The sequence below is a fragment of the Microcaecilia unicolor genome, chromosome 8 (genome assembly GCF_901765095.1).
Source record: "Microcaecilia unicolor chromosome 8, aMicUni1.1, whole genome shotgun sequence".
NCBI classification, from domain to species: domain Eukaryota; kingdom Metazoa; phylum Chordata; class Amphibia; order Gymnophiona; family Siphonopidae; genus Microcaecilia; species Microcaecilia unicolor.
Genome location: NC_044038.1, coordinates 198,156,143 through 198,182,555, shown reverse-complemented (window position 1 = coordinate 198,182,555; position 26,413 = coordinate 198,156,143). Strand labels below are relative to the sequence as shown.

Below are 26,413 nucleotides of genomic sequence, written 5' to 3'. Positions count from 1 at the left end.
AAATAGGCATCTATATGCCTTTATGTTTAAATAATTTTTATTGATTCACAGCAAACAAATACAATATACAAGAGAGGTAACTTGGAAATAAAACACTTAACAACCCTCCCCACCTACCCATCCTGAATCCTTACACACTCAGAAGAAGGCATGACCCTTACCACCTGGAGTGGGAATGAACAGTTAAATATTCAAAATATAACTACGCACTCGTGTTGGCAAGGGTAATCAAATATAGGCTTCCAGAACCAGCCCCAGTACTGCATAGATCCACTAACAGAAATCTGTACATGCTGCAAAAATGTGTTCATGCATCTAATACATGTAACTCCATATTTTATAATATACTAGCCATTAAGCCCGTAACAACGGGCTAGTTTTTTGTTTTCCTATGGCCTCCTCCCTCCACCTACCCTGCTCTCTCCCCTGCCCTCCCCCCAGCGTCTGTTTCCCTCAGTTCCACCCCCTCCTTCCCTCCCTGCTCCCTCCTCCTCCGATTTCCACGCCCATGTCCAAGCCCTCCTCCCTATTGGGCTGTACTGCTGGTGGAGGTGAGGCTTGGACTTCTACACTCTCAGCATTCCGACTCTTCTGCGCATTTGCAGGTGAGTTGGTCAGTTGCCGTTTATATGTTTGATGTGTCTACATTGCAGCTGGTCTACATTCAGCACATCTAATTTTTATGTGCAATTTTAGGAGCCCTTTTCTGAATGTTAATCATATTTTAATGGGAAATGCGTCATAAAATGATCCCCTGAAGTGCTGAACTTGCATTAATACAGCTTATTGAATGAGGACCTTAGATTGTAAGCTCTCTGGGGTAGCTCACCATGAGCTACCAATGAAAAGGTGAGAGCTAAATCTAAATCAGGAGTTCTCAACCCAGTCCTCAGGATACACATAGATTGTCAGGTTTTCAGGATATCCACAATAAATATACATGAGATAAATTTACATGCACTGTCTCCATTGTTTGCAAATCTATCTCATACATATTCATTGTGGTTATCCTAATAACCTGACTGGATAGGTATGTCCCAAGCACTGAGTTGATAACCCCTGATCTAAATAAATTGTGATGGACCATGTTTTGGTGATATCTGGTATGAGTGACCACCTAACATCTCATAGGAAGTAGCTACACTGGCGCCCAGTTGCAAACCAGTCACGGTCGAAGATGTCCTGTCTGATATTGAAGGTGATTCATAGTCTGTAATCAATTTAGCATTCATTATTGTTATTTATTCAGTTTTAACTGTCTCATTATACAATTATGCTAAATATAGTACACAGCACATGGAACAGAAATCCAATTTGAAAATCCACAGTAAACAAGTTCATCATTATAATGAGAAAAGCACTATAAATAAAAATAAAAAGATATCCATAATACTAACATTAACTATCATAAAAACTGAAGCAAAACAAAAAACATACTGAAAGCCTTCATCTAAGGTTACCTTTAAAAATAAGTCTTAGAGAGTTTACAAAGAGATAGTCAAACATCTTGCAAAGGTTCTCTGAAAGGTTATTCTAAAGGCTAGGAGAAAGTTCTTCTCTTTGTACATTCTAGACAGATGTTTCTCAACAGGGGCAACATGAGAAGTGCTTAATTGGAGGACCTAAAGACTCTTCTGGGAACATATGTAGTAGCTCTATCCCTTCCTGTGTGCTTTGCCCTTAGGATAATGTCCTATTGTTAGTTCTATTCACCAAGAAAGTCAGTCTAGCATTGACCGGAAACAAAACTTCTTCATGTCTGTGCCCCTTCTTTGGAATAAGTTTCCCAAGAAGATACACCTAATTAAGGAATAATAGCACTAAAGAAGCCCAAATTTAAAAAAAATGGAAAGGAAATGAATGCTAATACTACTGAAATTTCACATTGCAAATAACCTATTCCAGACTTTTGCACACCACTGTATATGTTCTGATTCCCTCACCCTTTTGGGCTCTTCTATTCAGTTCCAGTTTGTGGGAGGAGAGTGGGTTAATCTGTACTTCACTGAGTCAATATCTGGAAATAATAAGGAATCATGAAGTCCAAAAGCAGGACTCCTGTTAGAGAGGTTTGTAATATGCTGTTTTTTTCCCCTCATTGGGCTCCTGTTTCATACACATTCACAAGTAAAGGTCTACTTTCTTTTCTTGATGCTTTGGTTGGTTCAGGAGGTACAATAATTTTATAAGGAAGTTTGGCATGTATAGCAATACTATATGTGTTCAAGAAGTCTATTATAAAACTGGTCCTGTACATGCACTTCAAAGGAGATACAGAGAAATCGTTAGCACCTACTTTTGCAAGGTATAAGCACACATACATTTTTCCAAGGGTGCAGAATAGGCAGAGCATTTGATGGATTGTTGCTACACATACTGGTACATGCACACAATTTCAGCTGCCTCAGAGCAAAGGTAAATGTGTGCACCTACTTCCCCAGGGCAATTTTATAAAGACACATGGAGGAGCATAATCGAATGGGGTGCCCAACTTTTCCTGGGGCCATCATTGCAGGATGGCTCCGTGAAGGGACGAGGAAACCCGTTTTATCAAAACAAGATGGACATCCATCTTTCGTTTTGATAATACGGTTGGGGACGCCCAAATCTCAACATTTAGGTCGACCTTAGAGATGGTCGTCCTCGGTTTTTGGCGATAATGGAAACCGACGACGACCATCTCAGAAACGACCAAATCCAAGCCCTTTGGTCATGGGAGGAGCCAGCACTGGTCCCCCTGACATGCCAGGGCACCAACCAGGCACCCTAGGGGGCACTGCAGTGGACTTCATAAATTGCTCCCAGGTGCATAGCTCCCTTACCTTGGGTGCTGAGCCCCCACCCCCCCAAAAAAAAACCCACTCCCCACAACTGTACAACACTACCATAGCCCTAAGGGGTGAAGGGGGGCACCTACATATGGGTACAGTGGGTTTCCGGTGGGATTTGGAGGGCTTGCTGTTTCCTCCACAAAAGTAACAGGTAGGGGGGGTATGGGACTGGGTCGCCTGTCTAAAGTGTACTGCAGTACCCACTAAAACTGCTCCAGGGACCACTGTCAGGGAGCTGGGTATGACATTTGAGGCTGGCAAAGAGGCTGGCAAAAATTTTTTTTAAGTTTTTTTAGGGTGGGAGGGGATTGGTGACCACTGGGGGAGTAAGGGGAGGTCATCCCCGATTCCCTCCGGTGGTCATCTGGTCAGTTCGGACAGCTTTTTGAGGCTTGGTCGCAAGAAAATATGGACCAAGTAAAGTCGGCTAAATGCTCATCAGGGACGCCCTTCTTTTTTCCATTATCGGCCAAGGATGCCCATCTCTTAAGCACGCCCCAGTCCTGCCTTCGCTACGTTGCCGACACGCCCCCGTGAACTTTGGTCATCCCCACGAAGGAAAGCAGTTGAGGGAGCCCAAAATTGGCTTTTGATTATGCCGATTTGGGTGACCCTGAGAGAAGGATGCCCATCTCCCGATTTGTGTTGGAAGATGGGCGCCCTTCTCTTTCGAAAATAAGCCTGTTAGGCACATATGTTGTTTTTATACAGTGTTTTATTTTGTAGGAAAAAAGGTACCGGTTCCCATTGTGGGTGGGGTCACCCTATATGGTTCCACCCCCTATGGTAGCCACACCCCTTATACCAGCCATGGTGCATATAAATAGGCATCATAAATAGGCATCATTGAAATTTTATACCGGAATAGGAGAAAACAATAACGTGATTTTTTTTTTCATTATAAATAATTTCTGTAAGCTGTTACAGCTCCAGTATACCCAGATTGGCCATATTCCAAACACTAAAATGAAAATAAAATGATTTTTTCTACCTTTGTTCTCTGGTGACTTTGTTTTTCTGATCATGTTGGCCCCAGTCTCTGATTCTTGCCCTACATCCATAAGTAAAAGCTGTGTCCTCCGTGGAATTGACTGGAGGAGGTATAATATGGTTCCTATTTTCTCCATCCATATGCAATTTTTCTCCTCTCTTCCCTTTCCCTCATCTCCATCCATGTGCATCTTCTTTTCTCCCTCCATCCATGTCCAACATTTCTCCTCTCCCTCCTGCCCTCCACTCTATTCATTCATGTCCAGCAATTCTCCTCTCTTGCCTGCTCTCCTCTTCATTTCCAGCATTTCTCCTCTTCCCCTGCCCTCCCCTCCATGTCCAGTGATTCTCTCTCCCTTGCCCTCCCATCCATGTCCAGCATGTCTTCTCTCTCCCTTGCCCTCCCATCCATGTCCAGCATGTCTTCTCTCTCCCTTGCCCTCCCCTGTCATCCATGTCCAGTGATTCTCCTGTGCCCCCTGTCCTCCCATCGCATCCATGTCCAGTGATACTCATCTCTCCCCCGCCCTCCCCTCTCATCCATGTCCAGTGATTCTCCTTCCTCCGTCCTCCCCTGCCATCCATGTCCAGCGATTCCCCTCTCCCCCTACTCCCCTGCAATCCATGTCCAGCGATTCTCCCTCCCTCCCATCTATCCTCCTCCCGCTGCCTGTCAGCCCCCTTCTCCCATCTGAGACCCCCCCCTTTCAGCCCTCCCGACCCAGTCCCCACCTGCTTACCCTTAGCTCCATGGACAGCCCCCTTTTCTCTGCCACCCAGCCCCCTGCATTTTTAAAACCTCTGAATTGGCACCGCAGCGCCTCGCGTCTGCAAAACAAGCAGATTACCTTGGGCCTTCCCTCACTGTGTCCCGCCCTCATGGAAATAGGAAGTTATATCAGAGGAGGGCGGGACACAGTGAGGGACGACCCATTCAGAAATTTTTAGTAAGCCACTGCTCAAGAGGTAAAAATAAAAAAGTGCCGGTACACCGTACCGGAACAAAAAAAGCACTGCTTTTATAAAACCAATAACCAAGCAAAACCCTCAAGTTGTATTAAAAATCTATGATGGGCCATCAAAAGGTGAAGTAATCCACGATATCCAATCATACAGATTTCACCACTGAAATTTCATCATCAGTCCAAGTGATTGTGGAACAGTGCAAGCAGAGCAATATCCAATCCAAAATAAATATATCACAATCAATAATGTTTATACTTCTTTACTTATCTTAAATTAGAATGCATTCTGAATGCTGTAGAGCAGGAAACATGATTACTTCAACTCTTGATGGTCGATCATACATTTTTATTATGATTTGAGGGTATTGCTTGATTGTTGTCATTAAGAGCCCTGTTTATCGAATGGATTTTGTGAATGTGCTTTTATGAAAATAATACACAAAGTGCATCTATGTGCCTTGATAGCCTATGAACCCTGTTATAAAATTACTTCCAACATAGCTTCAGACTAACTGATCAAAATGCAATATTAGGTGCCTTTAGTCGGAACATCATCTTTAGGATTTCGGAGCATTTTTCAAGCCCATGAGCTGCTGAGCGTTACAGCCACTCCTGGAGTACAGGGAAGTAGCATCTTATGAAGACATGTTCAAGGATTTCCTGGTACACTGACTGCATAATATGGTATGAAAAGCTGAGGGCATGTGGTTGGTTATTCGAAACACAGATCAACAATGAATTGCTTGAAAGGATTTTTTGCTAATTCAATTAAAGAAAAAAGTTGCACTTCAATCTCTGCTAATTATTACCCAAGTTCTCTTTATTTCCACAAGTAATAAAAAGTGACATTAATTATGAATATGAACTAATTTCCAAACCAAATGCATTATTTTATCTGCCAAGGGATTCCATTTTAATATAGAAATTGTTTTTAAACCTGTAAGATGAGCTGGAGAACTGAAGAGGAAACCAACACAACCTGTCTTGGGCAGAAAGCAATGTTCTACCAGTGGTCAAACATCTGTGGTTGCTAGCCACGATGTAGCTTTGTAGAGTGGCCAGGAGCACAGTGTTCTTCATTGTAAGACCCAAGACCTAGTGGTGATCTTCATGAGTACTAAGGCTCCCTGGCTTTCTCTTTTCCTACAGCAATGTGATGCTGTCACTCAGTGAGTCTGAGCTGTGCAATGCCCAAACTCCTCCATTATCAGACTGTGGGAACAGTGCAGAAGTTTGGGTATCACAAGGATCATAACATTCCTAAATAATTAGGGACCAGATGGGTCACTGGTTTTATATTTCTAGGTGAGCTGTGTGGCTCAAACATCACCTAAAGGCAGCAAGCAATCCAGCTCTGCTGGCTCATATTCCAATGTAGTCCAGTCCTTGGCATCATGATTTAACAGGGGACACCCCCCCCCCTCCCCCGGTAGAAGGTTGTTACTGCATGGGCATTGCTGAGAACTCTGGTATCATTTTCTTGGAGACAGAAAAAGAACATGAAAGAGCAATATTAGGAAAATATTTCCATTCTAATCCCAAGACGACTTAGGGGCCCCTTTACTAAGGCACGCTGAAATATGACCTGTAGTAGTGTAGACGTGTGTTTTGGGCACGCACAGAATCATTTTTCAGCACACTTGTAAAGCATTTTTGCAAAACAAATGGACGTGCAGCAAAATAAAAATTGCCGCGCATCCATTTTGGGTCTGAGACCTTACCGCCAGCCATTGACCTAGCAGTAAGGTCTCATGTGGTAATCGGGAGGTAATGGTCTATGAGCGTAGAATGATAATTACTGCCCATTTACTGCCCGTGCACCAGAAAATAAAAATATTTCCTGCGTGCCTAGCGGATGCACAACAAAAATGAAATTACCTCAAGGGCCATGCGGTAGCCGGGCGGTAACTCAAAATTGACGTACATTGGGCTTGCATAGGTGCCTACGCGGCTTAGTAAAAGGGCCCCTCAATCATTTTGGGAAGGGAGCTGGTGCAAGATTCAGAATCACACTAACTCAGCATTAGCAGCACATTTGCTATTTGTAAAGATCAGTGAAAGGAAAAGAACAAGCAGTATTGTTGTTCCCCAGCATGGGATTAGGTGCTGCTGTCATAGAGCACTGAGCAATCCTTTGTTTTGCCTGCTTTTTCATCTTTCATGCTGCATGGCCTGACTATGGAACTCATTTCTTGATGATGGGCTCAAAGCAGTTAGCACAGCTAGTTTAAAAGAGTTTGGACAAGTACTTAGAAGTCCATAAGCCATTATTAGCCATGTGGAAACACTCCATGCTACCAATCCCAGGACAAGCAGTTGGTTCCTCTTGTCTGTCTCAATAGCAGACTATGGACTTTTCCTCCAGGAACTTGTCCAAATCTTTTTAAAACCCAGATACGCTAACCGCTGTTACTACATCTTCTGGCAACAAGTTCCAGAGCTTAACTATTCGTTGAGTGAAAAAATATTTCCTCCTATTTGTTTTAAAAGTAATTCCATCTAGCTTCCTTGAGTATCCCCTAGGCTTTATACTTTTGGAACAAATAAAAAATTGATTTACTTCTACTCGTTCTATACTACTCAGGATTTTGTAGACCTTAATCACATCTCCCCTCATCAGTCTCTTTTCCAAGCTGAGCCCAAGCCACTTTAGCCTTTCCTCATATGGAAGGACTTCCATCCCCTTTTATCATTTTGGTTGCTCTTCTTTGAATCTTTTCTAATTCTGTTATATCTTTTTTGAGATATGGTGACCAGAACTCAACAGAACTAGGGCGCTTTCATAAGAATTTCTACTACTCACTACAATATTTTCATTCAGATTCTCCTTATTCACTCTACTTTGTAGAATCTTTTAATATTTACTAACAACAAAATTCCAAGATGATCATGTGATGGTTGATGACTGCAAATGTGTGTTAGCTGAGGTCACTATTGGGAACTACATAACTCAATATGCCATTACCTACTATAAGGATGCCACACTGGTGTGCTCTGATATCTGTATCAAACTCATTATCCTTCTAGAAGTATTAGCTCCTTAGCATTTTACAAGCAGGATAATCCTTACTCCAAGTTATCTCTTTCACATGAAGCCAGTCCCATCTCCATGCATATGGGATGGATGCATATTGAATTTACATTGAAGTTCTAATTCTTATTCTATATCAGACGGTTGGCTACACAATATTAAATGATATAGCACTATGTCAAGCAATGGGCAGCATACTGTACTGGAATCTCCACAGTGCGAGAAAAAGATAATTCATCGATATGCATTTGGGTCCACTCCACCATTGTTCTACCAGTAGGAGAGAGAAATGGCTTCACTCTCGCTTGGGTGTTCCTTCAGCACTTACCACTTCCATAGTGCTACTCAGCAAAAGCATTCTGAAATTATACAAGTCTTGCAGTGATCTTGTTATCTAACACTGGGTAGATGATAAATCAAATTGAAAATATTCTTTGACCTTTAGAGGAGTAAATGTTGGCCATCAGATTATTATCATGGGGCTCAATATTTAAAAAAAAAAAAAAAGCTGAGTTCCTAAATATACAAATTTGGCTCTTAAATATGTCCCCTATTTTCAGCTAAAAATTCACCTACATTTAGGAAGTTAAAAGTTATGCTTCAAAATTTAGGCCTACCATTCTCCCTAGATTTAAGAGCATAATTTAGGTGTCCAGTACTGAAAATCAGTGCTAAACTTCTTTTTCCCCCCCACTCTAAATTTACTCCTATTGCTGCTTCCTTTTTAGGCTCCTAAATATAGGGGTTTAATGAAATTTTGAGCATAACTGCATAAATTTAGGAACAGAGCCCTGATAATTTTTCAGCGAGTCCGTTTAGGAACCTAACTCTCAACCCCTCCCCCCTTTTAAAAAGCCACACTTTAATGCCGACACAGCCCATTCACTTTGATTGGGCTGTGTCGACATTACCGACAGCCACTAACATGGCTTTGAAAAAGGGGAGGAAAGTTAGGAGCATAAACCCTTTGAATATTAGCATAATGGATTATAGCTATCAGTACTGAGAAGAAGGGGATCAATGCACTGACTTAAAACATCCCTGTTCCAATATCATGCTAACAAAATTTTAGTACAGAAGATTTTTCCGATGCTAGAACTTGGTGCTTCATGCAAGACAGTATGATTTGTGTCAGAGTGGGCAGGGAAAATGGGGCATAAACTATATACTTGGGACTGTCTGTTCAGGTGGACAGACAGAACTAGGTATCCAGATATAAAGGGACCTTGCGCTAGAGAGCAAAGCACTTGTTGAATCTCCATCATCATGTCTCATTAGTGCTGCAGGATGGCATTTCTCTTCCATATAATCCATAGTAACAGTACTATGCAGCATCTTTTGATAGGATGTTAAACTAGACAAGCACAGAATGGCACTGTACCCAAATTTTCAACTTGTTTCAAAGAAATGAGAGGGTGATATGAGTCACTTGTTCTCTTCAGTTAACTTCTGTTACAAATAGATTAGTTCCAGCACTCAGTCTGTTTCCCAGAACAAAGTGAGACGCTGTTATTGGACTAACCTAGTGCATTTGTCACTTGCTTTCAAGAATCATGAGCCATGATCAGGTCAGGCAAGACTGAATGTAATTGTCTATTGTTAGATTCTAACTTAAGAAAATAAGAAACATCGCACTGGGATGGACTGAAGGTCCATCAAGCCCGGTATCCTGTTTCCAATTCAGGTCACAAGTATTTGGTAAGATCCCAAAACAGTAAAACAGATTTTATGCTGCTTGTCCAAGAAATAAGTTGTGGATTTTCCCAAGTCCATCTTAGTAATGGTTTATGGACTTCTTTTGTAGGAGCTTGTCCAAACCTTTTTAAAACCCTGCTAAGCTAACTGCTTTTACCACATTCTCTGGCAATGAATTCCAGAGTTTGATTACAGATTGAGTGAAAAAATATTTTCTCTGATTTGCTTTAAATTTGCTACTTAGTAGCTTCATTCACTGGCCCCTAGTCCTTGTATTTTTGGAAAGCCTAAACATGTGATTCAAATCTACCTATTCCATTCTACTCAGTAGTTTATAGACTTCGGTCACATGGAGGATGTGTCAGAGCTGGGTGTGACTGCTACCCCCTCCAGTCTCTCTGCATGTTTGTTTTTCTTTACTTCCACAGGTAAGGAAAGCCAAAGAAGAAATCAAACAATTCAATATTTAGCTGTGTGGAGAACATAGAATTTGAAACATCTAACCTGGCTTCAAATCATACATATATTTAGCAACACTATCCATTTAGATAGCACTTCAGAAAATCCACGTATAAGTTCAAACATCCAAATTAAGGGGTGCTTTACTAAGTGGCGGTAGGCACTAATGCATGCTTCCTGTGCCAAAATGCACTACTGCGGGGCATGTTTAGGTGTCCTGCGGGAGTTCTAGCATCTGCACATGCTGGGGATATGTTTGAGGGTGGACAGTAGGTGTGCCAAATGCTAATCATTTAGTGCAATTACATTGCTGCATGCCAATCGATTAACCTACTAATTAACCTACTAAATAGGAGTCGAGGGCTCACACACCAATGGTCATGTGGTAATTGGGGAATTAGCATCTGGCCATTAATAGGAAAAATGGAAATGTGGCCATTTTACATCCTTGCTAAAAGTGGCCTCAGCTCAGGCCACCTTTTAGCACAGCTTACTAAAACGGCTCCTAAATGTCTCAAGCTCACTATCAGAGCTCAGATGTGTAAGTTAGATGTCTAAGAGACATATTTTCAAAGCACTTAGACTTACAAAGTTCCATAGGTTACTATCCTGCTTATTTTTGAAAGAGAAGGGCACCCATCTTCCGACACAAATCGGGAGATGGGCGCCCATCTCTCAGGTGCAGCCAAATCGGCATAATCGAAAGCTGATTTTAGCCGCCCTCAACTGCAGTCCGTCGCAGGAGCGGCAAAAGTTTAAGGGGCAGTGTCGGAAGCGTAGCGAAGGCAGGACGGGGGCGTGGTTAACACATGGGCGCCCTTGGCTGATAATGGAAAAAAGAAGGGCGGCCCTGACAAGCATTTGGCCGACTTTACTTGGTCCATTTATCTTCAGGACCAAGCCTCAAAAAGGTGTCCAAATTGACCATATGACCACCGGAGGGAATCGGGTATGACCTCCCCGTACTCCCCCAGTGGTCAACAACCCCCTCCCATCCTAAAAAAAAAAAAACAACATTTTTTTGCCAGCCTCAAATGTCATACCCAGCTCCACGACCGCAGTATGCAAGTCCCTTGGATGTTTTATAGGCATAATGGAACAAAACCAAAATGTCTAGGGTGGAAATGTCAATGTTTTGGTTTAGACCTGTTTTTCTAATGAATAAAACACAAAAAGATGCCCTAAATGACCACTGGAGGGATTCAGGGATTACCCTCTTATTCCCCCAGTGGTCACTGCCCTCCTCCAAAAAATCTGAATACAAATAATACTCACCAGCCTCTATGATAGTCTCAGATGTTATAGCCAGGTCCATTAGAGCAGCATGCAGGTCCCTGAAGTAGTCTAGTGGCGGGTGCAGTGCACTGCAGATAGGTGGACTTAGGCCCATACACTTGTGGTGGAAACTTTGAGCCCTCCAAAACTCACCAGAAACCCCCTGTACGCACATATAGGTGCCCCTTTACCCATAAGGGGTACTGTAGTGGTATAAGTTGGGAGTAGTGGATTTTTGGTGGGTTTTGGAGGGCTCAGCAAACAAGATAAGGGGAAAATGGTGAAATGTACCTGGGAGCATTTATATAGCATCCACAGCAGTGTCCCCTAGGATGCTCCATTGCTCTCCTGGGATATGTGGTGCAGGGGCATAGCCAGACCTCATGGTGGCAGGGAGCCAGAGCTTGAGGTGGGGGGCACATTTTAGTCTGCCACCCCACTGCAAATACCTTTGCTGACGGGGGTCCCCAACCCCCTCCAGTCGAAGCCTTCTTCAGCACCAGTCTCCTTGCCTCCCCCACCTCATCTCCCCCCCCCCCCCGGTGCACCCCACAGCACCAAATACCTTTGCTGGCAGGGGTCCCTAACCCTAGGGTTACCATATGGCTCCAGAAATAGGAGGACGGATTGAGCCAGCCGGGTTTTACTTCCATTGCTTTCAATGGAAAGCAATGGAAGTAAAACCTGGCTGGCTCAATCCGTCCTCCTTTTTCTGGAGCCATATGGTAACCCTACCCAACCCCTGCTAGCCGAAGCCTTCTTCAGCACCGGTCTTCAGCGCGCCGCGTTCGCTGCCCTATGCTTTCTTCCTCCTGACGTCCTGTGCACACTCCTTTAAGTGAAACTGAGCACAGGGCAGCGAACGTAGCATGATGGAGACCGGCGCTGAGGAAGGCTTTGGCTGGCGTGGGTTGGGGAGCCCCACCAGAAAAGGTATTTGGTGTTGTGAAGTGCGGCGAGGTGGAGGAAGGAGGCGAGAAAACCGGTGCTGAAGAAGTCTTCGGCTGGCGGGAGTTGGGGGCTCGGACAAACTCTGGGGGGCCCAGGCCAGCGTGGCCCCACCTAGCTATGCCACTGGTCTGGGGGCCAGTCTGTAAAAATGCTGGCCCCTTCTATATCACTTGATTTTCTACATTTTGCACTTGTATATTTTTTTTTTTTTCAAAAATGGCCTGAAAAGACAAATGCACAGAGCACAAAACCTTGTTACAAATGGTATTAAAAAAAAAAAAAAAAGATAGGATTTTGTTTAAATGAAAGCACTTAAGTGCTTTTGGATATCAGCCCAAAAGAGTAGAATTTGCAATTAGAAAAAAAAAACTGGCGTTCTGTAAGCTATGAGGACAACTGTAGGGATGGGCTGTCATTTGCAACAACATATGAAATGACAGCAACATATCCCATGTCATTAATGAATGACAATGAGCAGAAAAAAATATGACATTTCATGTTTTTTTTTTCATTTGCCAATGATAATGTACACTCTTTCGGAAAAAAAAGTGCACACATTAAACCATTGTGCATGCACAAACCACTACATACGTGTAAATCAGGAAAAGAGCACACACTCTTTCCAAACGTATGCCCCCTCTTTGCAAATCATGTGTATTCTTTTGAAAGAGCATGGGCTTAATGACTTTGCTCCTATCATGACAAAATGACTAAACAAAAATGAATAAAATGAACATTCCTGGAAATGACATGGGAATGACACAATATGAAAAGATCCTGGCTTCCCATCCCCAGAAATCAGTTCCTCTGCTGGTCCCCTCTCTGCTTGTTTCATATTGTCTGGTCATCTTTGATTCAAATGCCTTATGATCCTGGATGGTTGGGAAACAGACTCCATAGAGAGTTCTGTAATTTAGAGCAACAGAAATGAGAGGCTGCTGAATTGGTGTGATTGGCTGCTTGCAATCTACTGCTCTCTCAATATAAAATGCACTGGGTTGGATTGACAAGATCATTATTTCCACAAACCAAGACCATAGACATTTCAATCCAATCATCCTACTGCTTTCAGCACAAAACTACAGATCAAAACAAATAATGTAACATCATTCTGAAGTGCTACAAAATTGTATCAGAGCCAATTCTTTCTGGCAACAGAAGGCAACATCATCGAGCATGAAGATTCCATCTTCACAGGGAACTTAAAGGATTGTTATTCTATTCATAATGAAATCTGTACTAGGAAAATAATTTTCTCTTATCAGAACTCCAAAGTATGTGAGGATAACTTAGAAACATAGAAATAAGATGGCAGATAAGGGTCAAATGGCCCATCCAGTCTGCCTTTCCTCAGTAACCACTAACTCCCTTTCCTAACAGATCCCACATACCTGTCCCACACTTTCTTAAATTCTGGCACAGTTCTCATCTCCATGACCTCCACCAGGAGACCATTCCACGCTTCCACCACCCTTTCAGGGATAATGGGAGCTCTGCACAATGACTTGCACTGGAGCCTGCCCATTCTGATGTCCCACAATTAGAATGAACAGCCTAATATAAAGAAAATATTTATAAGAACTTTGAACAAAAAAATTAAAACAAAAAATGAGAGGGCTCAAATTGTAGAAGACCACTGAATATCAAGGGTCCCTCAAACATCATCATCACACCTTTCAATTTAACAAGACAAACTCATCCTATGCAAAAATATGAAAATCACATTGACTTATTTTAATGTCTATAAATAACAGAATCTGTGTAGCTCAAAATCATGGCATTTCCACAGTTGCCTTGACCTAGTCAGTGGTTTTGCCCAAAATGGGCTTCCTCAAGAGGTCTACAGAACATGTAATAATGTTCATGGACTCTTCAGAAAAATATTCAGAATCCACCATTCGTTTGCTACATTTAGAAGGAACATATTTTTCAATCTGATAATGTAGTTCACATGCACCAAACAGTTAATCTTCATTCAACCAGGTCAGGCCAATTGACAGTACCATCTGTATTCTAGGATGAACTGAAAATTTGACATAAGAAAAACTTGAGGACATTGCTTAAAGCACATACAAGATCCACAACACAACACTAGAACAGGAAAAACAATGAACAGCTGAGGCAGAAGAATTAGCAGAATACAAATCTTCTGTTCTAAAAAGGCTTTTATTTCCACCACTTCAAAGTCCAACAATGCCTGACGTGTCTACGTTTTGCCTTCCCAGAGGCTGCATCAGGAGCTACAAATATTAGGATTTCCACCACTTCAGAGTTAAACAATGCCTGACATGTCCACGTTTCGCCTTCCTAGAGGCTGCGTTAGGGTCCCAGAGGGCGCTTGCACCTAATAATTAGTTGTTAGTCCAAACTTAAAAAGCATCTAGCAGCAGTATTCTCATTCGAAGAGTATCTCCTCCTCATTTAGCACCAATGAGGAGCAGATACTCTACCAGTGAGAATACTGCTGCTAGCTGCTAGCTCCTGCTTTTTAAATTTGGGTTAACAACTAACTATTAGGTGCAAGTGTCCTCTGGGACCCAAACAGTTGTAGCCCCTGGTGCATCCTCTAGGAAGGCAAAACGTGGCCATGTTGGGCATTGTTTGACTTTGCAGTGGTGGAAATAAAAGCCTTTTTACAACAGAAGTTGTGTTCTGCTTTTGTGGACTGCTTTGTGATGCTTGCACTGTTCCCTCTTCTGGACTTCCCCGAATAAATAGAAGGACAACAAGTCATGGATGAACACACATAAAGATCTAAGAGTCCAAAAAGGCTGAGCTCCTAAGTTAAGTGCCTACCCCCCCCCCCCCCCCCCCTTTTACAAAGCTGCACTAGAGGCTGCTGTGTGACAATGCTGAGACAGCCCATTCAAAGTGAAGGGGCTGTGTCAGCATTGTCATGTGGAAGCCGCTAGTGCAGCTTTGTAAAAAGGGGGGGGGGGGGGTAAATTTGTTCCCAAATTCAGCAAAGCAGAAACCTACATTTTAACCTGAAAATTCACCTATATTTAGAAGCTTAAAAGTTTATGCTCTTAAATTCAGGCCTGACATGCATTTACCTAGATTTAGGAGCCTAATTTAGTTGCCAATGCTGAAACTCAGAGCAAAGAAACTAACTTTTCCCCCATCCTAAATCCACTCATAAGTATATAAGCATCGTTCACCATGCTGGGACAGACCAAGGGTCCATCGAGCCCGTCACCCTGTCATCGACAACGGCCAAAAGAACAAGCAATTTGTCCCGCCCATCCTAGAAATACTGTATTATTCCCTCATCCATTCAATAACATTCTATGGCTTTTTCCTCCAGGAAGCTGTCCAACCCTTTTTTGAAGTCCGCTAAGTTAACCGCCTTAACCACCTTTTCCGGCAGCGAATTCCAGAGTTTAACTACACGTTGAGTGAAGAAACATTTCCTCCAATTCGTTTTAAATTTACCACACTGCAGCTTCATCGCATGCCCCCTTGTCCTAGTATTTTTGGAAAGCGTAGACACTCCACATCGACCTGTTCCATTCCACTCATTATCTTATAGAACTCTATCATATCTCCCCACAGCCACCTTTTCTACAAGCTGAAGAGCCCCAGCCTCTTCAGCCTATCCTGATAGGGAAGTCGTCCCATCCCATATATCATCTTTGTCACCCTTCTCTGCACCTTTTCCAATTCCACTATGTCTTTTTTGAGGTATGGTGACCAGAACTGAACACAATACTCGAGGTGCGGTCGCACCATGGAGAGATACAATGGCAGAATAATATCCTTATTTTTGTTTTTAATCCCTTTCCTAATGATACCCAACATTCTATTTGTTTTCCTAGCCGCAGGAGCACATTGAGCAGAAGTTTTCAATGTATCATCAACGACGACACCTAGATCCCTTTCTCGGTCCGTGACTCCCAACGCTGAACCTTTCTCCATTGCGAATATTGACCTTTTAATCCTACTCTCTGTTTCCTATCTTTCAACCAGTTTTTAATCCACAGTAAGACACTACCTTCAATCCCATGTCCCTCTAATTTCCTCCCGATACCTTCCACTTTTTAGGCTCCTAAACATAGTAAAAATGTTGAGAATAAATGTTAGGTGCTCAACCTTAGTACATTTTCAATTTAGGAGCCTAGTTCTCAAAGTTAGACACCAGAACATTTTGAATATTGACCTTCAACGTTTTTTTATTCTATTTTGTATCAATGGGAGAAATGCATAATAAATAGGATGCATAACTTCCTGCCCCCATTCACACTGGGATAGAATATGGGGCTGAATTTCTGTGGGATACACAGAAGGGTCCCTGTTCTATTAGCCAGAGGTCACATGGAAAAGAAACTAAAACTTCCTTGTCCCAAAATAAATACATGAAAATACATTTAGAGATTTCTCCTGGGAAGCCATTTACTTGGGATCTCATGTCACACAGGGTGTAAATAGTCTATATTTGCTTCTGCTCAGGATGGGACCTGGATCAATGTATTGCCTTTGAAATGTGTTCTCCTCATAGTGGGCTCACATGTCCCTGTATTTGCACACATACTGTGGATTCCATCACTGCAAGGAATCCTGAACACATGACTCTTTCACACATGACTCTTTCATGCGATAAGAATAAGTATCAGTGGTGGTGTATGTATGACTCACCAATTCAGTCATTCACAAAGAGTAAAGCTAACATATGGCATTTCTCCTGTTACCTCATACCTGCAGATTATACCTAGAGGTAAGGGTGAGCTGGTGACACAGAAAAGAAAGTACCCATGAACAGAGATTGACTTTAATCCAGCTTTGCAAAAGATTCACCTTCATAGTTCCTGTGAGTATATATATATACATGCTTCCACAATGGCAGTACATACTGAATCCATGTTTGCTTTTCTGCTTGCTGCTTGTGTTTCAAAAATGCATGTGCTTTCAGGCATTAATTCAACAAATGCCAAAATATATGTATTTTGTATTCATCACTAGTGAGAGATGTAGGACTCTTTCATACTAGTGACCTCAGAATGGATTCATGATTTTCTCTGCATTCAGTGTTATGTGATCTTGGTATGACAGAAAGTAACACTGAAGTTAAAGATCAGAGATCCAACCTTGGAAGTCTGTAGAAGGAAAGTGGAGGGGTTGGTTTACTTACAGCATAAAGTACGACACTCAGGGCCTGATATTCAAAGGATTTATGCTCCTAACTTAGCCTCTGAAAATTTACTAGAGCTCAGTGCTTTAACTTTACATTCAAAATTTCACTAACTCCTAAATCTAGGAGAATAAGGAATGGGTGGAAACAGAGGAGGAATTAGGGTGGGGACAAAAAGGCTATGATATTAGCAATAATTTTCAGCACTAGACTCTTAAATCTAGACAAATGATTCACAGTACTAAATTTATAAGCATAACTTTTAAGCTCCTAAATTAAGATGAATTTTCAGCTGAAAATTTATACTTCTAAGTTTGGCTAAAAATAGGGCACAAATTTAGGAACATGATTTAGGAGCTCGGCTTTTTTTTTAACACTGGGCTTTTACCCCCCCCCCCCCCCCCCCCATTACTAACCCATGCTTGTGCCTGCCATGTGCTGTCGACACAACCCATTTACTTTGAATGGGCTGTGACTTGGCATTGCCATGCGGCAGCCGCTAGAATGGCTTAGTAATGGGGGGGGGGGGGGGGTAATGTTCTGAAGATAAAACCTCTTTGTGCCTCTGGGAAGTTGACCCTGAGCCCTCCTCAAGCTACCTTTCAGGCCCAATATTCAAAGGATTTATGCTGTATAGGCATCAGAGCACAGCATCCGCGAGCATGGCTTAGTAAACAGGGGGGTTTGAGAGTTATGCTCGTAAATTGGCCTCTTTGAAAATTTTCTAGGGCTGAGTACATATATTTGTACTAAAAATGTCACTAAATTCTTAAATATAGGAGTATTAAAAGTGGGTGGTAACAGGGGTGGATTTAGGGTGGGGAAAAGAAATTAAGAGTTTAGCAACGATTTTCAGAACTAGGCTCATAAATTGAGCTCATAAATCTAGGTAAACAAATGGCAGGCCTAAATTCATGAGCATAACTTTTAAGCTCCTAAACTAAGATGAATTTTCAGCTGAAAAGTTATGTTCTTAAGTTTGACTGAAAATACAGTGGGGCACAAATTGAAGAGGCAAACTTAGGGGCATAAATTTAGGAGCTCAGTAATTTCTGAATACTGAGCCCTTCATTCACAAAATGGCTGAGAGAAACAAGCTGCTATATCTGTAGAATAAGTTCAGAAACATTAGCAAGAACCTGGAGCACTGACATGCCTGGGCAGCATTGAACCTGGGGTCTGCTGGGAGATGAAGACACTGAAAAACTCCCACTGGGATCTGGTTGCCATGAAGCTCCAGACCCCATACTCAGTAACAGCTCTTGGCTTCTCTGTCTACCAAACATTAACGGATAATATCTGTTTCAGAAGCAAGGTCCAGCAAACCAGTCATAGGCCTAAGCAGAAACTGCTAGAAATAATCAAGTTCATTTTTAGAAGGCTTGCCTCCCCCCTCCCCCACAAAAGGAAACCTAATTAAGAATAAAGCATTAGAATAAAAATCTGACATAAAATGGTCTTTGTTTACCATATGACATCTATCTGCCTACACTGACATATCTACAAACCCAGAACAGCACACACAAAGCCATTCATGGATTCTGCCTTTGGCCATATGAAACTAGTTCGTTTTTTCTCCTGAGTTCAGTGGAATTGAGAAACAAAACAGCCCCATTCCTTAAGAGGCCTCTGCAATACAGTGTGTAGTGTTAAATATTCCCTGACACAGACCAGCAGACGAACTAGGGGTGGGGTAAGACCCCGAGCTCCAGCCCTGTCCTTTGTCTTTTCAGTCTGCATTGCTATGGAGACTGCCTGCAAGCAGAACACCATCTACAACCACAAGTATACAAATCTAGGAACGGGAAATCCGAGGAGAGGGGTAAAAATCCACATCCAGCACTAAGCCAACAGCTAGAAAAATAATTCAAGAAATAAACATAGCAAAGCCATCAGCGTCAAATGCCCTGAAGTGCACTCGTCCCACAAAGAGTGCAGGAAAGCAGACAGCAGTCTTTACATGCAGCTTGCACTCTAGGGACAGGAGAACGGTACCCACACCAGGTATTCAGCAGTAGCTTGCCGGTTTAGTCACAGTAGTCCTAGTGTTATCATGCAGCAATCTATCTAGACAGCTATTCTGAACTGATGAGACGGGTTATTCGTTTGTATTCGTTCAGTGTGAATCACAAAGACGTTCTGCTACCTGGAGGAAGAGCAGAGTCCATCTGATGCCAACCATGCTGCCAGTGAAGGCAGCAGGGATCAGATGACGGTGTACCAAGAATTAGCAAAGTGTTCGTATGTTCTTTTTGGAGCTGCATGCAGCTCTATTATACCTAAGTATGGTGTACGCAGCCCTGCTACTCACACCTGGGTATGGAATATGCAGTACTGGTACTCACAGACGGGTACTCACACGTAAGCATGGTATATGAACGCCCAGCCCCGAGGTCTCTCCAGCACATTGTAGAGGAAATTCTGCAGCTTGCGGTAAAGGGCGTTGCGTTTGGGGGGTTTGCCCGTCCCGATCCCCGAGCGAGGTTTGCTGAGGATGCTGCCACGTTTGGTGCTTTCCGAGCCCGCTATGAGCAATGCTCCATCGCGGTTGGAATCAGGGGCACCGGGATCGAGCCCCACGAAGCCCACTTTCAGCTTCTTCTCGCTGGAAGGGGCCGGGTACACCCCTCCATTGCGCGATTTCTGCACCATGGTTCGATGGAGGAAAGCAGGGCCAGTCCCTGCTATTTCATCGGGGCTCCATGAAGGCTGGGCGGAGGCAGCGGGCGGATCTGCAGCCCTGGAGCGTCGCGGGGGAACATGGCGCAGGTAGAAGCAGAGCTGGGGGGCCGCTGCTCTCGCTGCAGCTGCTCTACCGTCCCCGTTGGCCGCTGGTGAAAAGTGAGACCCAAAACCCGCAAAAGCAAATCTCTGCAATCTCTTCCCGAGCTCCTCCCAGCTCTCGTAACCCTTTATTGCCTGCCCCAAAGAGGAGATCTACTCTTCGTGACTGCTCCCGAAGGAAATAGAAACGCACAACTAGAGTATTATGATCGCTGGATAACACCTTTGCCGTGGGACCACAGTTAATTATTACACACAGTACTTAATTTATGTAAATCAGTAGAAGGAATGATTGAAGGAACCCTGTGGAAATTTGAAGCTATTTTAGAGAAATTCCTAACTGCTTAGCCTGGTGGACAACCCAGCTAGCTTAACGTCTCTAGACATACGAGCTTCTCTATCCCAATAGATTAAAATGAATCTCTAACAATAAAAGTCCCCTCTCAGCATACAGCCTTTAAGAAGTAAAAATAAAGATGATAAGCCTGCCAAAGCTCAACATAGTTAAAAAAAAAAAAAAAAAAAAAATTCGTCCTATTTTAAAGAAATGCTGCTGAATATTTAGAGATGTACGTTTAAGTATACGCTAATGTCCCTCTGGCATTCAACTGCAAATAAAGGTGAAGTCCCTTCTACAGGTAAGAAAACGTTCAGACTGTAAATGGTAGGTCCATTATGTTTCTTGCATAATCTTACATTCGACCAGACTTATAAATGTACCATCTCTAGCCGTCTACTTTATTGTGCTTTTACACTACCTTCATACTTGATTATAAAATATATTATCAACAGTCATAAAACGTATCACATGCATGGATACTCTCTGTCCATTGTACAACGCAGTAATGGGTTCCATCTGCTAGATGAACTGTTTCCACGAAGGAGCTGTCCTTTCAGCACCAGACGCTAGAGCTATTCTATACACTACAACTTCCTTGTGTAAAACGTTTTGGTTTCTGTGGTGTTTGATAAACTCATAAGCCCCCCCCCCCCCCCCCCCCCAGTATGTAATAAGTACTATACTTAAATTTGCACGTGTGTTTTTCACATACTTTGCCTATACGGAAGGGGTTCTACTACTACTACTACTATTTAGCATTTCTATAGCGCTACAAGGCGTACGCAGCGCTGCACAAACAAAGAAGAAAGACAGTCCCTGCTCAAAGAGCTTACAATCTAATAGACAAAAAATAAATAAAGTAAGCAAATCAAATCAATTAATGTGAACGGGAAGGAAGAGAGGAGGGTAGGTGGAGGCGAGTGGTTACAAGTGGTTATGAGTCAAAAGCAATGTTAAAGAGTTGGGCTTTCAGTCTAGATTTAAAGGTGGCCAAGGATGGGGCAAGACGTAGGGGCTCAGGAAGTTTATTCCAGGTGTAGGGTGCAGCGAGACAGAAGGCGCGAAGTCTGGAGTTGGCAGTAGTGGAGAAGGGAACAGATAAGAAGGATTTATCCATGGAGTGGAGTGCACGGGAAGGGGTGTAGGGAAGGATGAGTGTGGAGAGATACTGGGGAGCAGCAGAGTGAGTACATTTATAGGTTCGTAGAAGAAGTTTGAACAGGATGCGAAAACGGATAGGGAGCCAGTGAAGTGTCTTGAGGAGAGGGGTAGTATGAGTAAAGTGACCCTGGTGGAAGACGAGACGGGCAGCAGAGTTTTGAACCGACTGGAGAGGGGAGAGGTGACTAAGTGGGAGGCCAGCAAGAAGCTGATTGCAGTAGTCTAAACGAGAGTTGACAAGGGTGTGGATCAGGGTTTTGGTAGAGTGCTCGGAAAGAAAGGGGCGGATTTTATGGATGTTGTAAAGAAAGAAACGACAGGGCTTGGCAATCTGCTGGATATGAGCAGAGAAGGAGAGAGAAGAGTCAAAGATGACCCCAAGATTTCGAGCTGAGGAGACAGGGAGAATGAGAGAGCCATCAACAGAAATAGAAAATGGGGGGAGCGGGGAGGTGGGTTTGGGGGGGGGGAAATGAGAAGCTCGGTTTTGGTCATATTTAATTTCAGGTGGCATTGAGACATCCAGACAGCAATGTCAGACAAGCACGCTGAAACTTTGGTTTGGATGCAAGGTGAGGTATCAGGGGTAGAAAGGTAGATTTGGGAGTCATCAGCATAGAGATGGTAGGAAAAGCCATGGGATGAGATTAATGAACCAAGGGAAGAAGTGTAGATAGAAAAGAGGAGGGGACCAAGAACAGAACCCTGAGGTACGCCGACAGGCAGAGGGATAGAAGTAGAAGAGGATCCACCAGAGTGAACACTAAAGGTGCGGAGGGAGAGGTAGGAAGAGAACCAGGAAAGGACAGAGCCCTGGAATCCAAGTGAGGACAGGGTATCGAGAAGTATGCTGTGATCGACAGTGTCAAAAGCAGCGGAAAGATCAAGAAGAATGAGGATGGAATATTGACCTCTGGATTTAGCCAGTAATAGGTCATTGGAGACTTTAGTAAGCGCAGTTTCGGTTGAGTGGAGTGGGCGAAAACCAGATTGTAGTGGGTCAAGAATAGCATGTGAGGAGAGAAAATCAAGGCAGCGGCGGTGAACAGCATGCTCAAGTAATTTGGAGAGAAAAGGAAGGAGGGAGATGGGTCGGTAATTAGAGGGACAAGTAGGGTCGAGTGAAGGCTTCTTAAGGAGAGGTGTGACCACAGCATGTTTAAAGGCAGCAGGGACAGTCGCAGTGGAAAGTGAGAGGTTGAGAATGTGACAGATAAAAGGAATAAGAGCAGGAGAGATGGCATTAAGAAGGTGGGTGGGAATGGGATCAGAGGAACAGGTGGTACGTTTTGAGGAAGAAAGGAGAAGTGTAGTTCCTCAATAGTAACATCAGGAAGGAGGAAAGGGAATGAGGGGAAAGAGAGAGAGGGGAACGGACTAGTGGAGGGAGAGGTGGTGAGGTAGAGAAAGCAAGGTTTATCTTTTGAACCTTGTTGTGAAAGAATTCAGCCAGGGTCTGAGGAGATAATGAAGGGGGAGTTGGGGGAGGGGGCACCTTGAGGAGAGAGCTCAATGTGGTGAAGAAAAGTCGAGGATTAGAGCAGATTGGAAGGAGGTCAGCATGAACTTAAAGTGTAAGAAATCAGCAAGGGCCCAAGATTTCCGCCAGAGGCGTTCGGCGGAGCGGGTACAGAAACGTACGTAGTAGATATTAGAAGTCAGCCAAGGTTGGGGTTTTGTACGCCTTACAGGGCGGGTCATCAAAGGTGCAAGAGTGTCTAAGGCAGAGGATAAAGTATTGTTGTAAGAAGAAACAGCCTCGCTGACAGATGTGGATGGTGCCACAGTAGAGAGGAGGTTTGAAACATGGGAGGATAGAGATGAAGGGTCAATATCGTGAAGATTCCTAGATAAATTAGAGAAGAAAGGACGGGACTGGGAGGGAGGAGATTTAAGTGTGAAAGTTATAAGATGGTGATCAGAGGAGGGAAGATCAGAGGCAAGGAAACTAGAGGGTGAACAGTTGGAGGAGAAGATGAGATCAAGACAGTGACCATTTGATGAGTGGGGGAGGTGGAGCATAGTTGGAGATTAAAGGAGGACGTTAAAGCGAGTAACTTGGAAATATAAGAGTTGGAAGGATCATTAGCAGGAATATTAAGGTCACCAAGGATGAGAGATGGGGAGGAAGGATCATGGAAGAAGGCAAGCCAGGCGTCAAAGTCACTGAGAAAGGATGAAAGGGACTTATCAGGGGGACGATAAATGACCGCTATTCGAAGAGGCAGAGGAGAGAAAAGGCGGATAGAGTGGACTTCAAAGGAGGAAAAACAGTGAGATTGAGGTGGAAGAAGGGGTTGAAATCTGGAGGAGGGAGAGAGAAGTAGTCCAACACCGCCCCCACGGCCAGCAGGGCGAGGAGTATGTGAGAATAGATAACCGCCATGGCACAGGGCTGCGACTGAAGCAGAGTCATCAGGGCAGAGCCAGGTTTCTGTTATGGCGAGCAGATGGAGGTGACGCGAGATAAAGAGGTCGTGGATACAGGCAAGTTTGTTACAGATAAAGAGGGCATATCAGACGTGTAACGATATGAGAACCTCATATATGTGTAGGCACTAATAATTTTCGGTCAATAAAATGGTACAGTTCGGGGCCTGTGAGAGACCCTACCTTTCACTCCAGCCGAAACAGAACGTTCAGTTTGGTGGAATTCAACTGTGTGTCACAATGTAAGCCGACTTTTGTTTTCCAGGCAGAACCTGTTATAGAGTGCATTGTCTCTGATTGGGCACCGGCCAATGGGTAATGGTATCAGCATCCTTAAGGATTCATGCTTAGCCTTGTCAACTAAGCCAGAAATTACAAATGGGTGGCATAACCTTCCAGTCAGTAGGGTCATTTGTGCATACTGTGGCTCCTATACTGTAACATGGAGGAATGGCCTAGTGGTTAGAGCACCAGTCTTGTAATCCAGAGGTGGCCTGTTCAAATCCCACTGCTGATCCTTGTGATCTTGGGCAAGTCACTTAACCCTCCATTGCCTCAGGTACAAACTTAGATTGTGAGCCCTCCTGGGACAGAGAAATATCCAGTGTACCTGAATGTAACTCACCTTGAGCTACTAATGAAAAAGGTGTGAGCAAAATCTAAATAAATAATATGAGGCCTCCCTGGATTAAGCAGGAAATAAAATTTAGGTTGTCATTTTCCATGCAAGTGAAGGGCGAGGCCCCTTGTAATGTGAAGCCCTAAGCTGTTGATCAGTATTTCCCAAGCCGGTCCTGGACTACCCCTTTGCTAGTCAGGTTGTCAGAATATCCACAATGAATATGCATGAGATTGATTTGCATACACTGCCTCCATTGTATGTAAATCTCTTTCATGCATATTCATGCATGATATCCTGAAAACCTGACTCGCAAGGGGATACTCCAGGACCGACTTGGGAAACACTGTTGTAGACTGTCTAGTTTATACATATACCCAGCCCTGCCTGCTAGTGAACCTATTGAGCTTGGAAAGATGAAAATGATCTTGATGTAATGAGGGCAAAGTCATATTCAAGAAGATCAAAACTGAAAAGTGCTTCACATTTGGATATATTTCTGATTTGCATCTTAATCTGTTTATATTGCCCTAACTTTCACTGCTTCCTGTCAAAAACCTTATGATTATGTTACAGATTAAGGCAGAGGGCTGCAGTGCACAGAGACACCCATAACATGGCGCCGTGTACCTGTGCACCCATGCCCCTGCTGAGGGGAAGGGAGAGCTGCGATAGGCAGGGAGCCATGGCAACCGGAAGAGAGTTTTTGCAGCATGAGGGGCTCTCTGCTTAAAGCCCACAGAGTTACTGTGCACTTCCTCTTTCTTCCTTAAGGACACAAAAGTGGGCAGCCTGCCCTCCCACTCACCTCTTGCTCTATTTATTATTTATTTTATGTTACGCATGTCGCAGCTTGGAGGGTGGGAATACCCAAGCCTGAGTGACTGGAGGAGTGCTAATTCATCAAGTTATGATTTGGTTAGATGGGTTTCACTGCACCTGAGGTTGGACACACCTTGTTGTGTGGCGGGAGCATCCTGTGTACCGCATATAGCGCATGTCAGTCTTGCTTATGGTGGCGGACTGGGTGCTTTAACTGCAGCTTTTTAAGAACTTTCAGTGTGGCTTGGGTATCCTATTTTGATTGTCTGTATTATATACAGTTATGTCTTCTAATAAAGCTGTGGCCAAGTTGCTCCCATTTGATCCAAAGTGAATGTGTTGTTATTTATTATCTTGTGCTCAGAGTATTAAGGGGCTGGGACAGGGTGTCATGGTTGCCTATGATATTAAATAAGCCAAGAATTTGTCATTCAGATTATCAAGGCGTTTTCATGTAAGGCAGAAATCAAACTCAGGAGAAAGTGATTTATGGACTCAATCACTTCACCCATGGTCACATAACTCAAGTATAAAAAGAGGAATGAGGGAAAGTTATCAAATTCTGTCCTTGCCTTTAACAAAAAACAGCTCTTTTTCCTTTGCATCCAAGAGACTTTATCATTCATTCCTGTACAAGTCCCACTTTGTGCAAGTATGAGGGATAACATTCTAGTTACAAGTAGAAAAGATCTGGCTTATAATTGCCAATACTGACGATTTCAGGAACTGTAAGAAGGATGTCAATAGGGAAGGAGAGATGGTGGATTCCTGTAGAATGATTTCCAAGCCTGTCCTGGGTGAAACCCGGTCAGTCATGTTTTCAGGGTATCCACAATGAATATTCATGAGATTGATTTGCAAATACTGCATCCTTGGTATGCACATCTATCTCATGCATATTCATTGTGGATATCCTGAAAATCTGACTGGAT

At 43.3% G+C, this 26,413-nt stretch overlaps 1 protein-coding gene across 1 annotated transcript in view; it reads right to left on the bottom strand.

The window, feature by feature from the left end:
- The window catches only part of KCNQ2 (potassium voltage-gated channel subfamily Q member 2), a 157,083-nt gene extending 137,106 nt beyond the window's left edge, over nucleotides 1-19,977 (bottom strand). Inside the window, exon 1 of the mRNA XM_030213450.1 lies at nucleotides 19,685-19,977. Coding sequence (XP_030069310.1) covers nucleotides 19,685-19,977 — 293 coding nt within the window. The remainder of the gene's footprint in view (nucleotides 1-19,684) is intronic.
- Nucleotides 19,978-26,413: the final 6,436 nt, after the last annotated feature.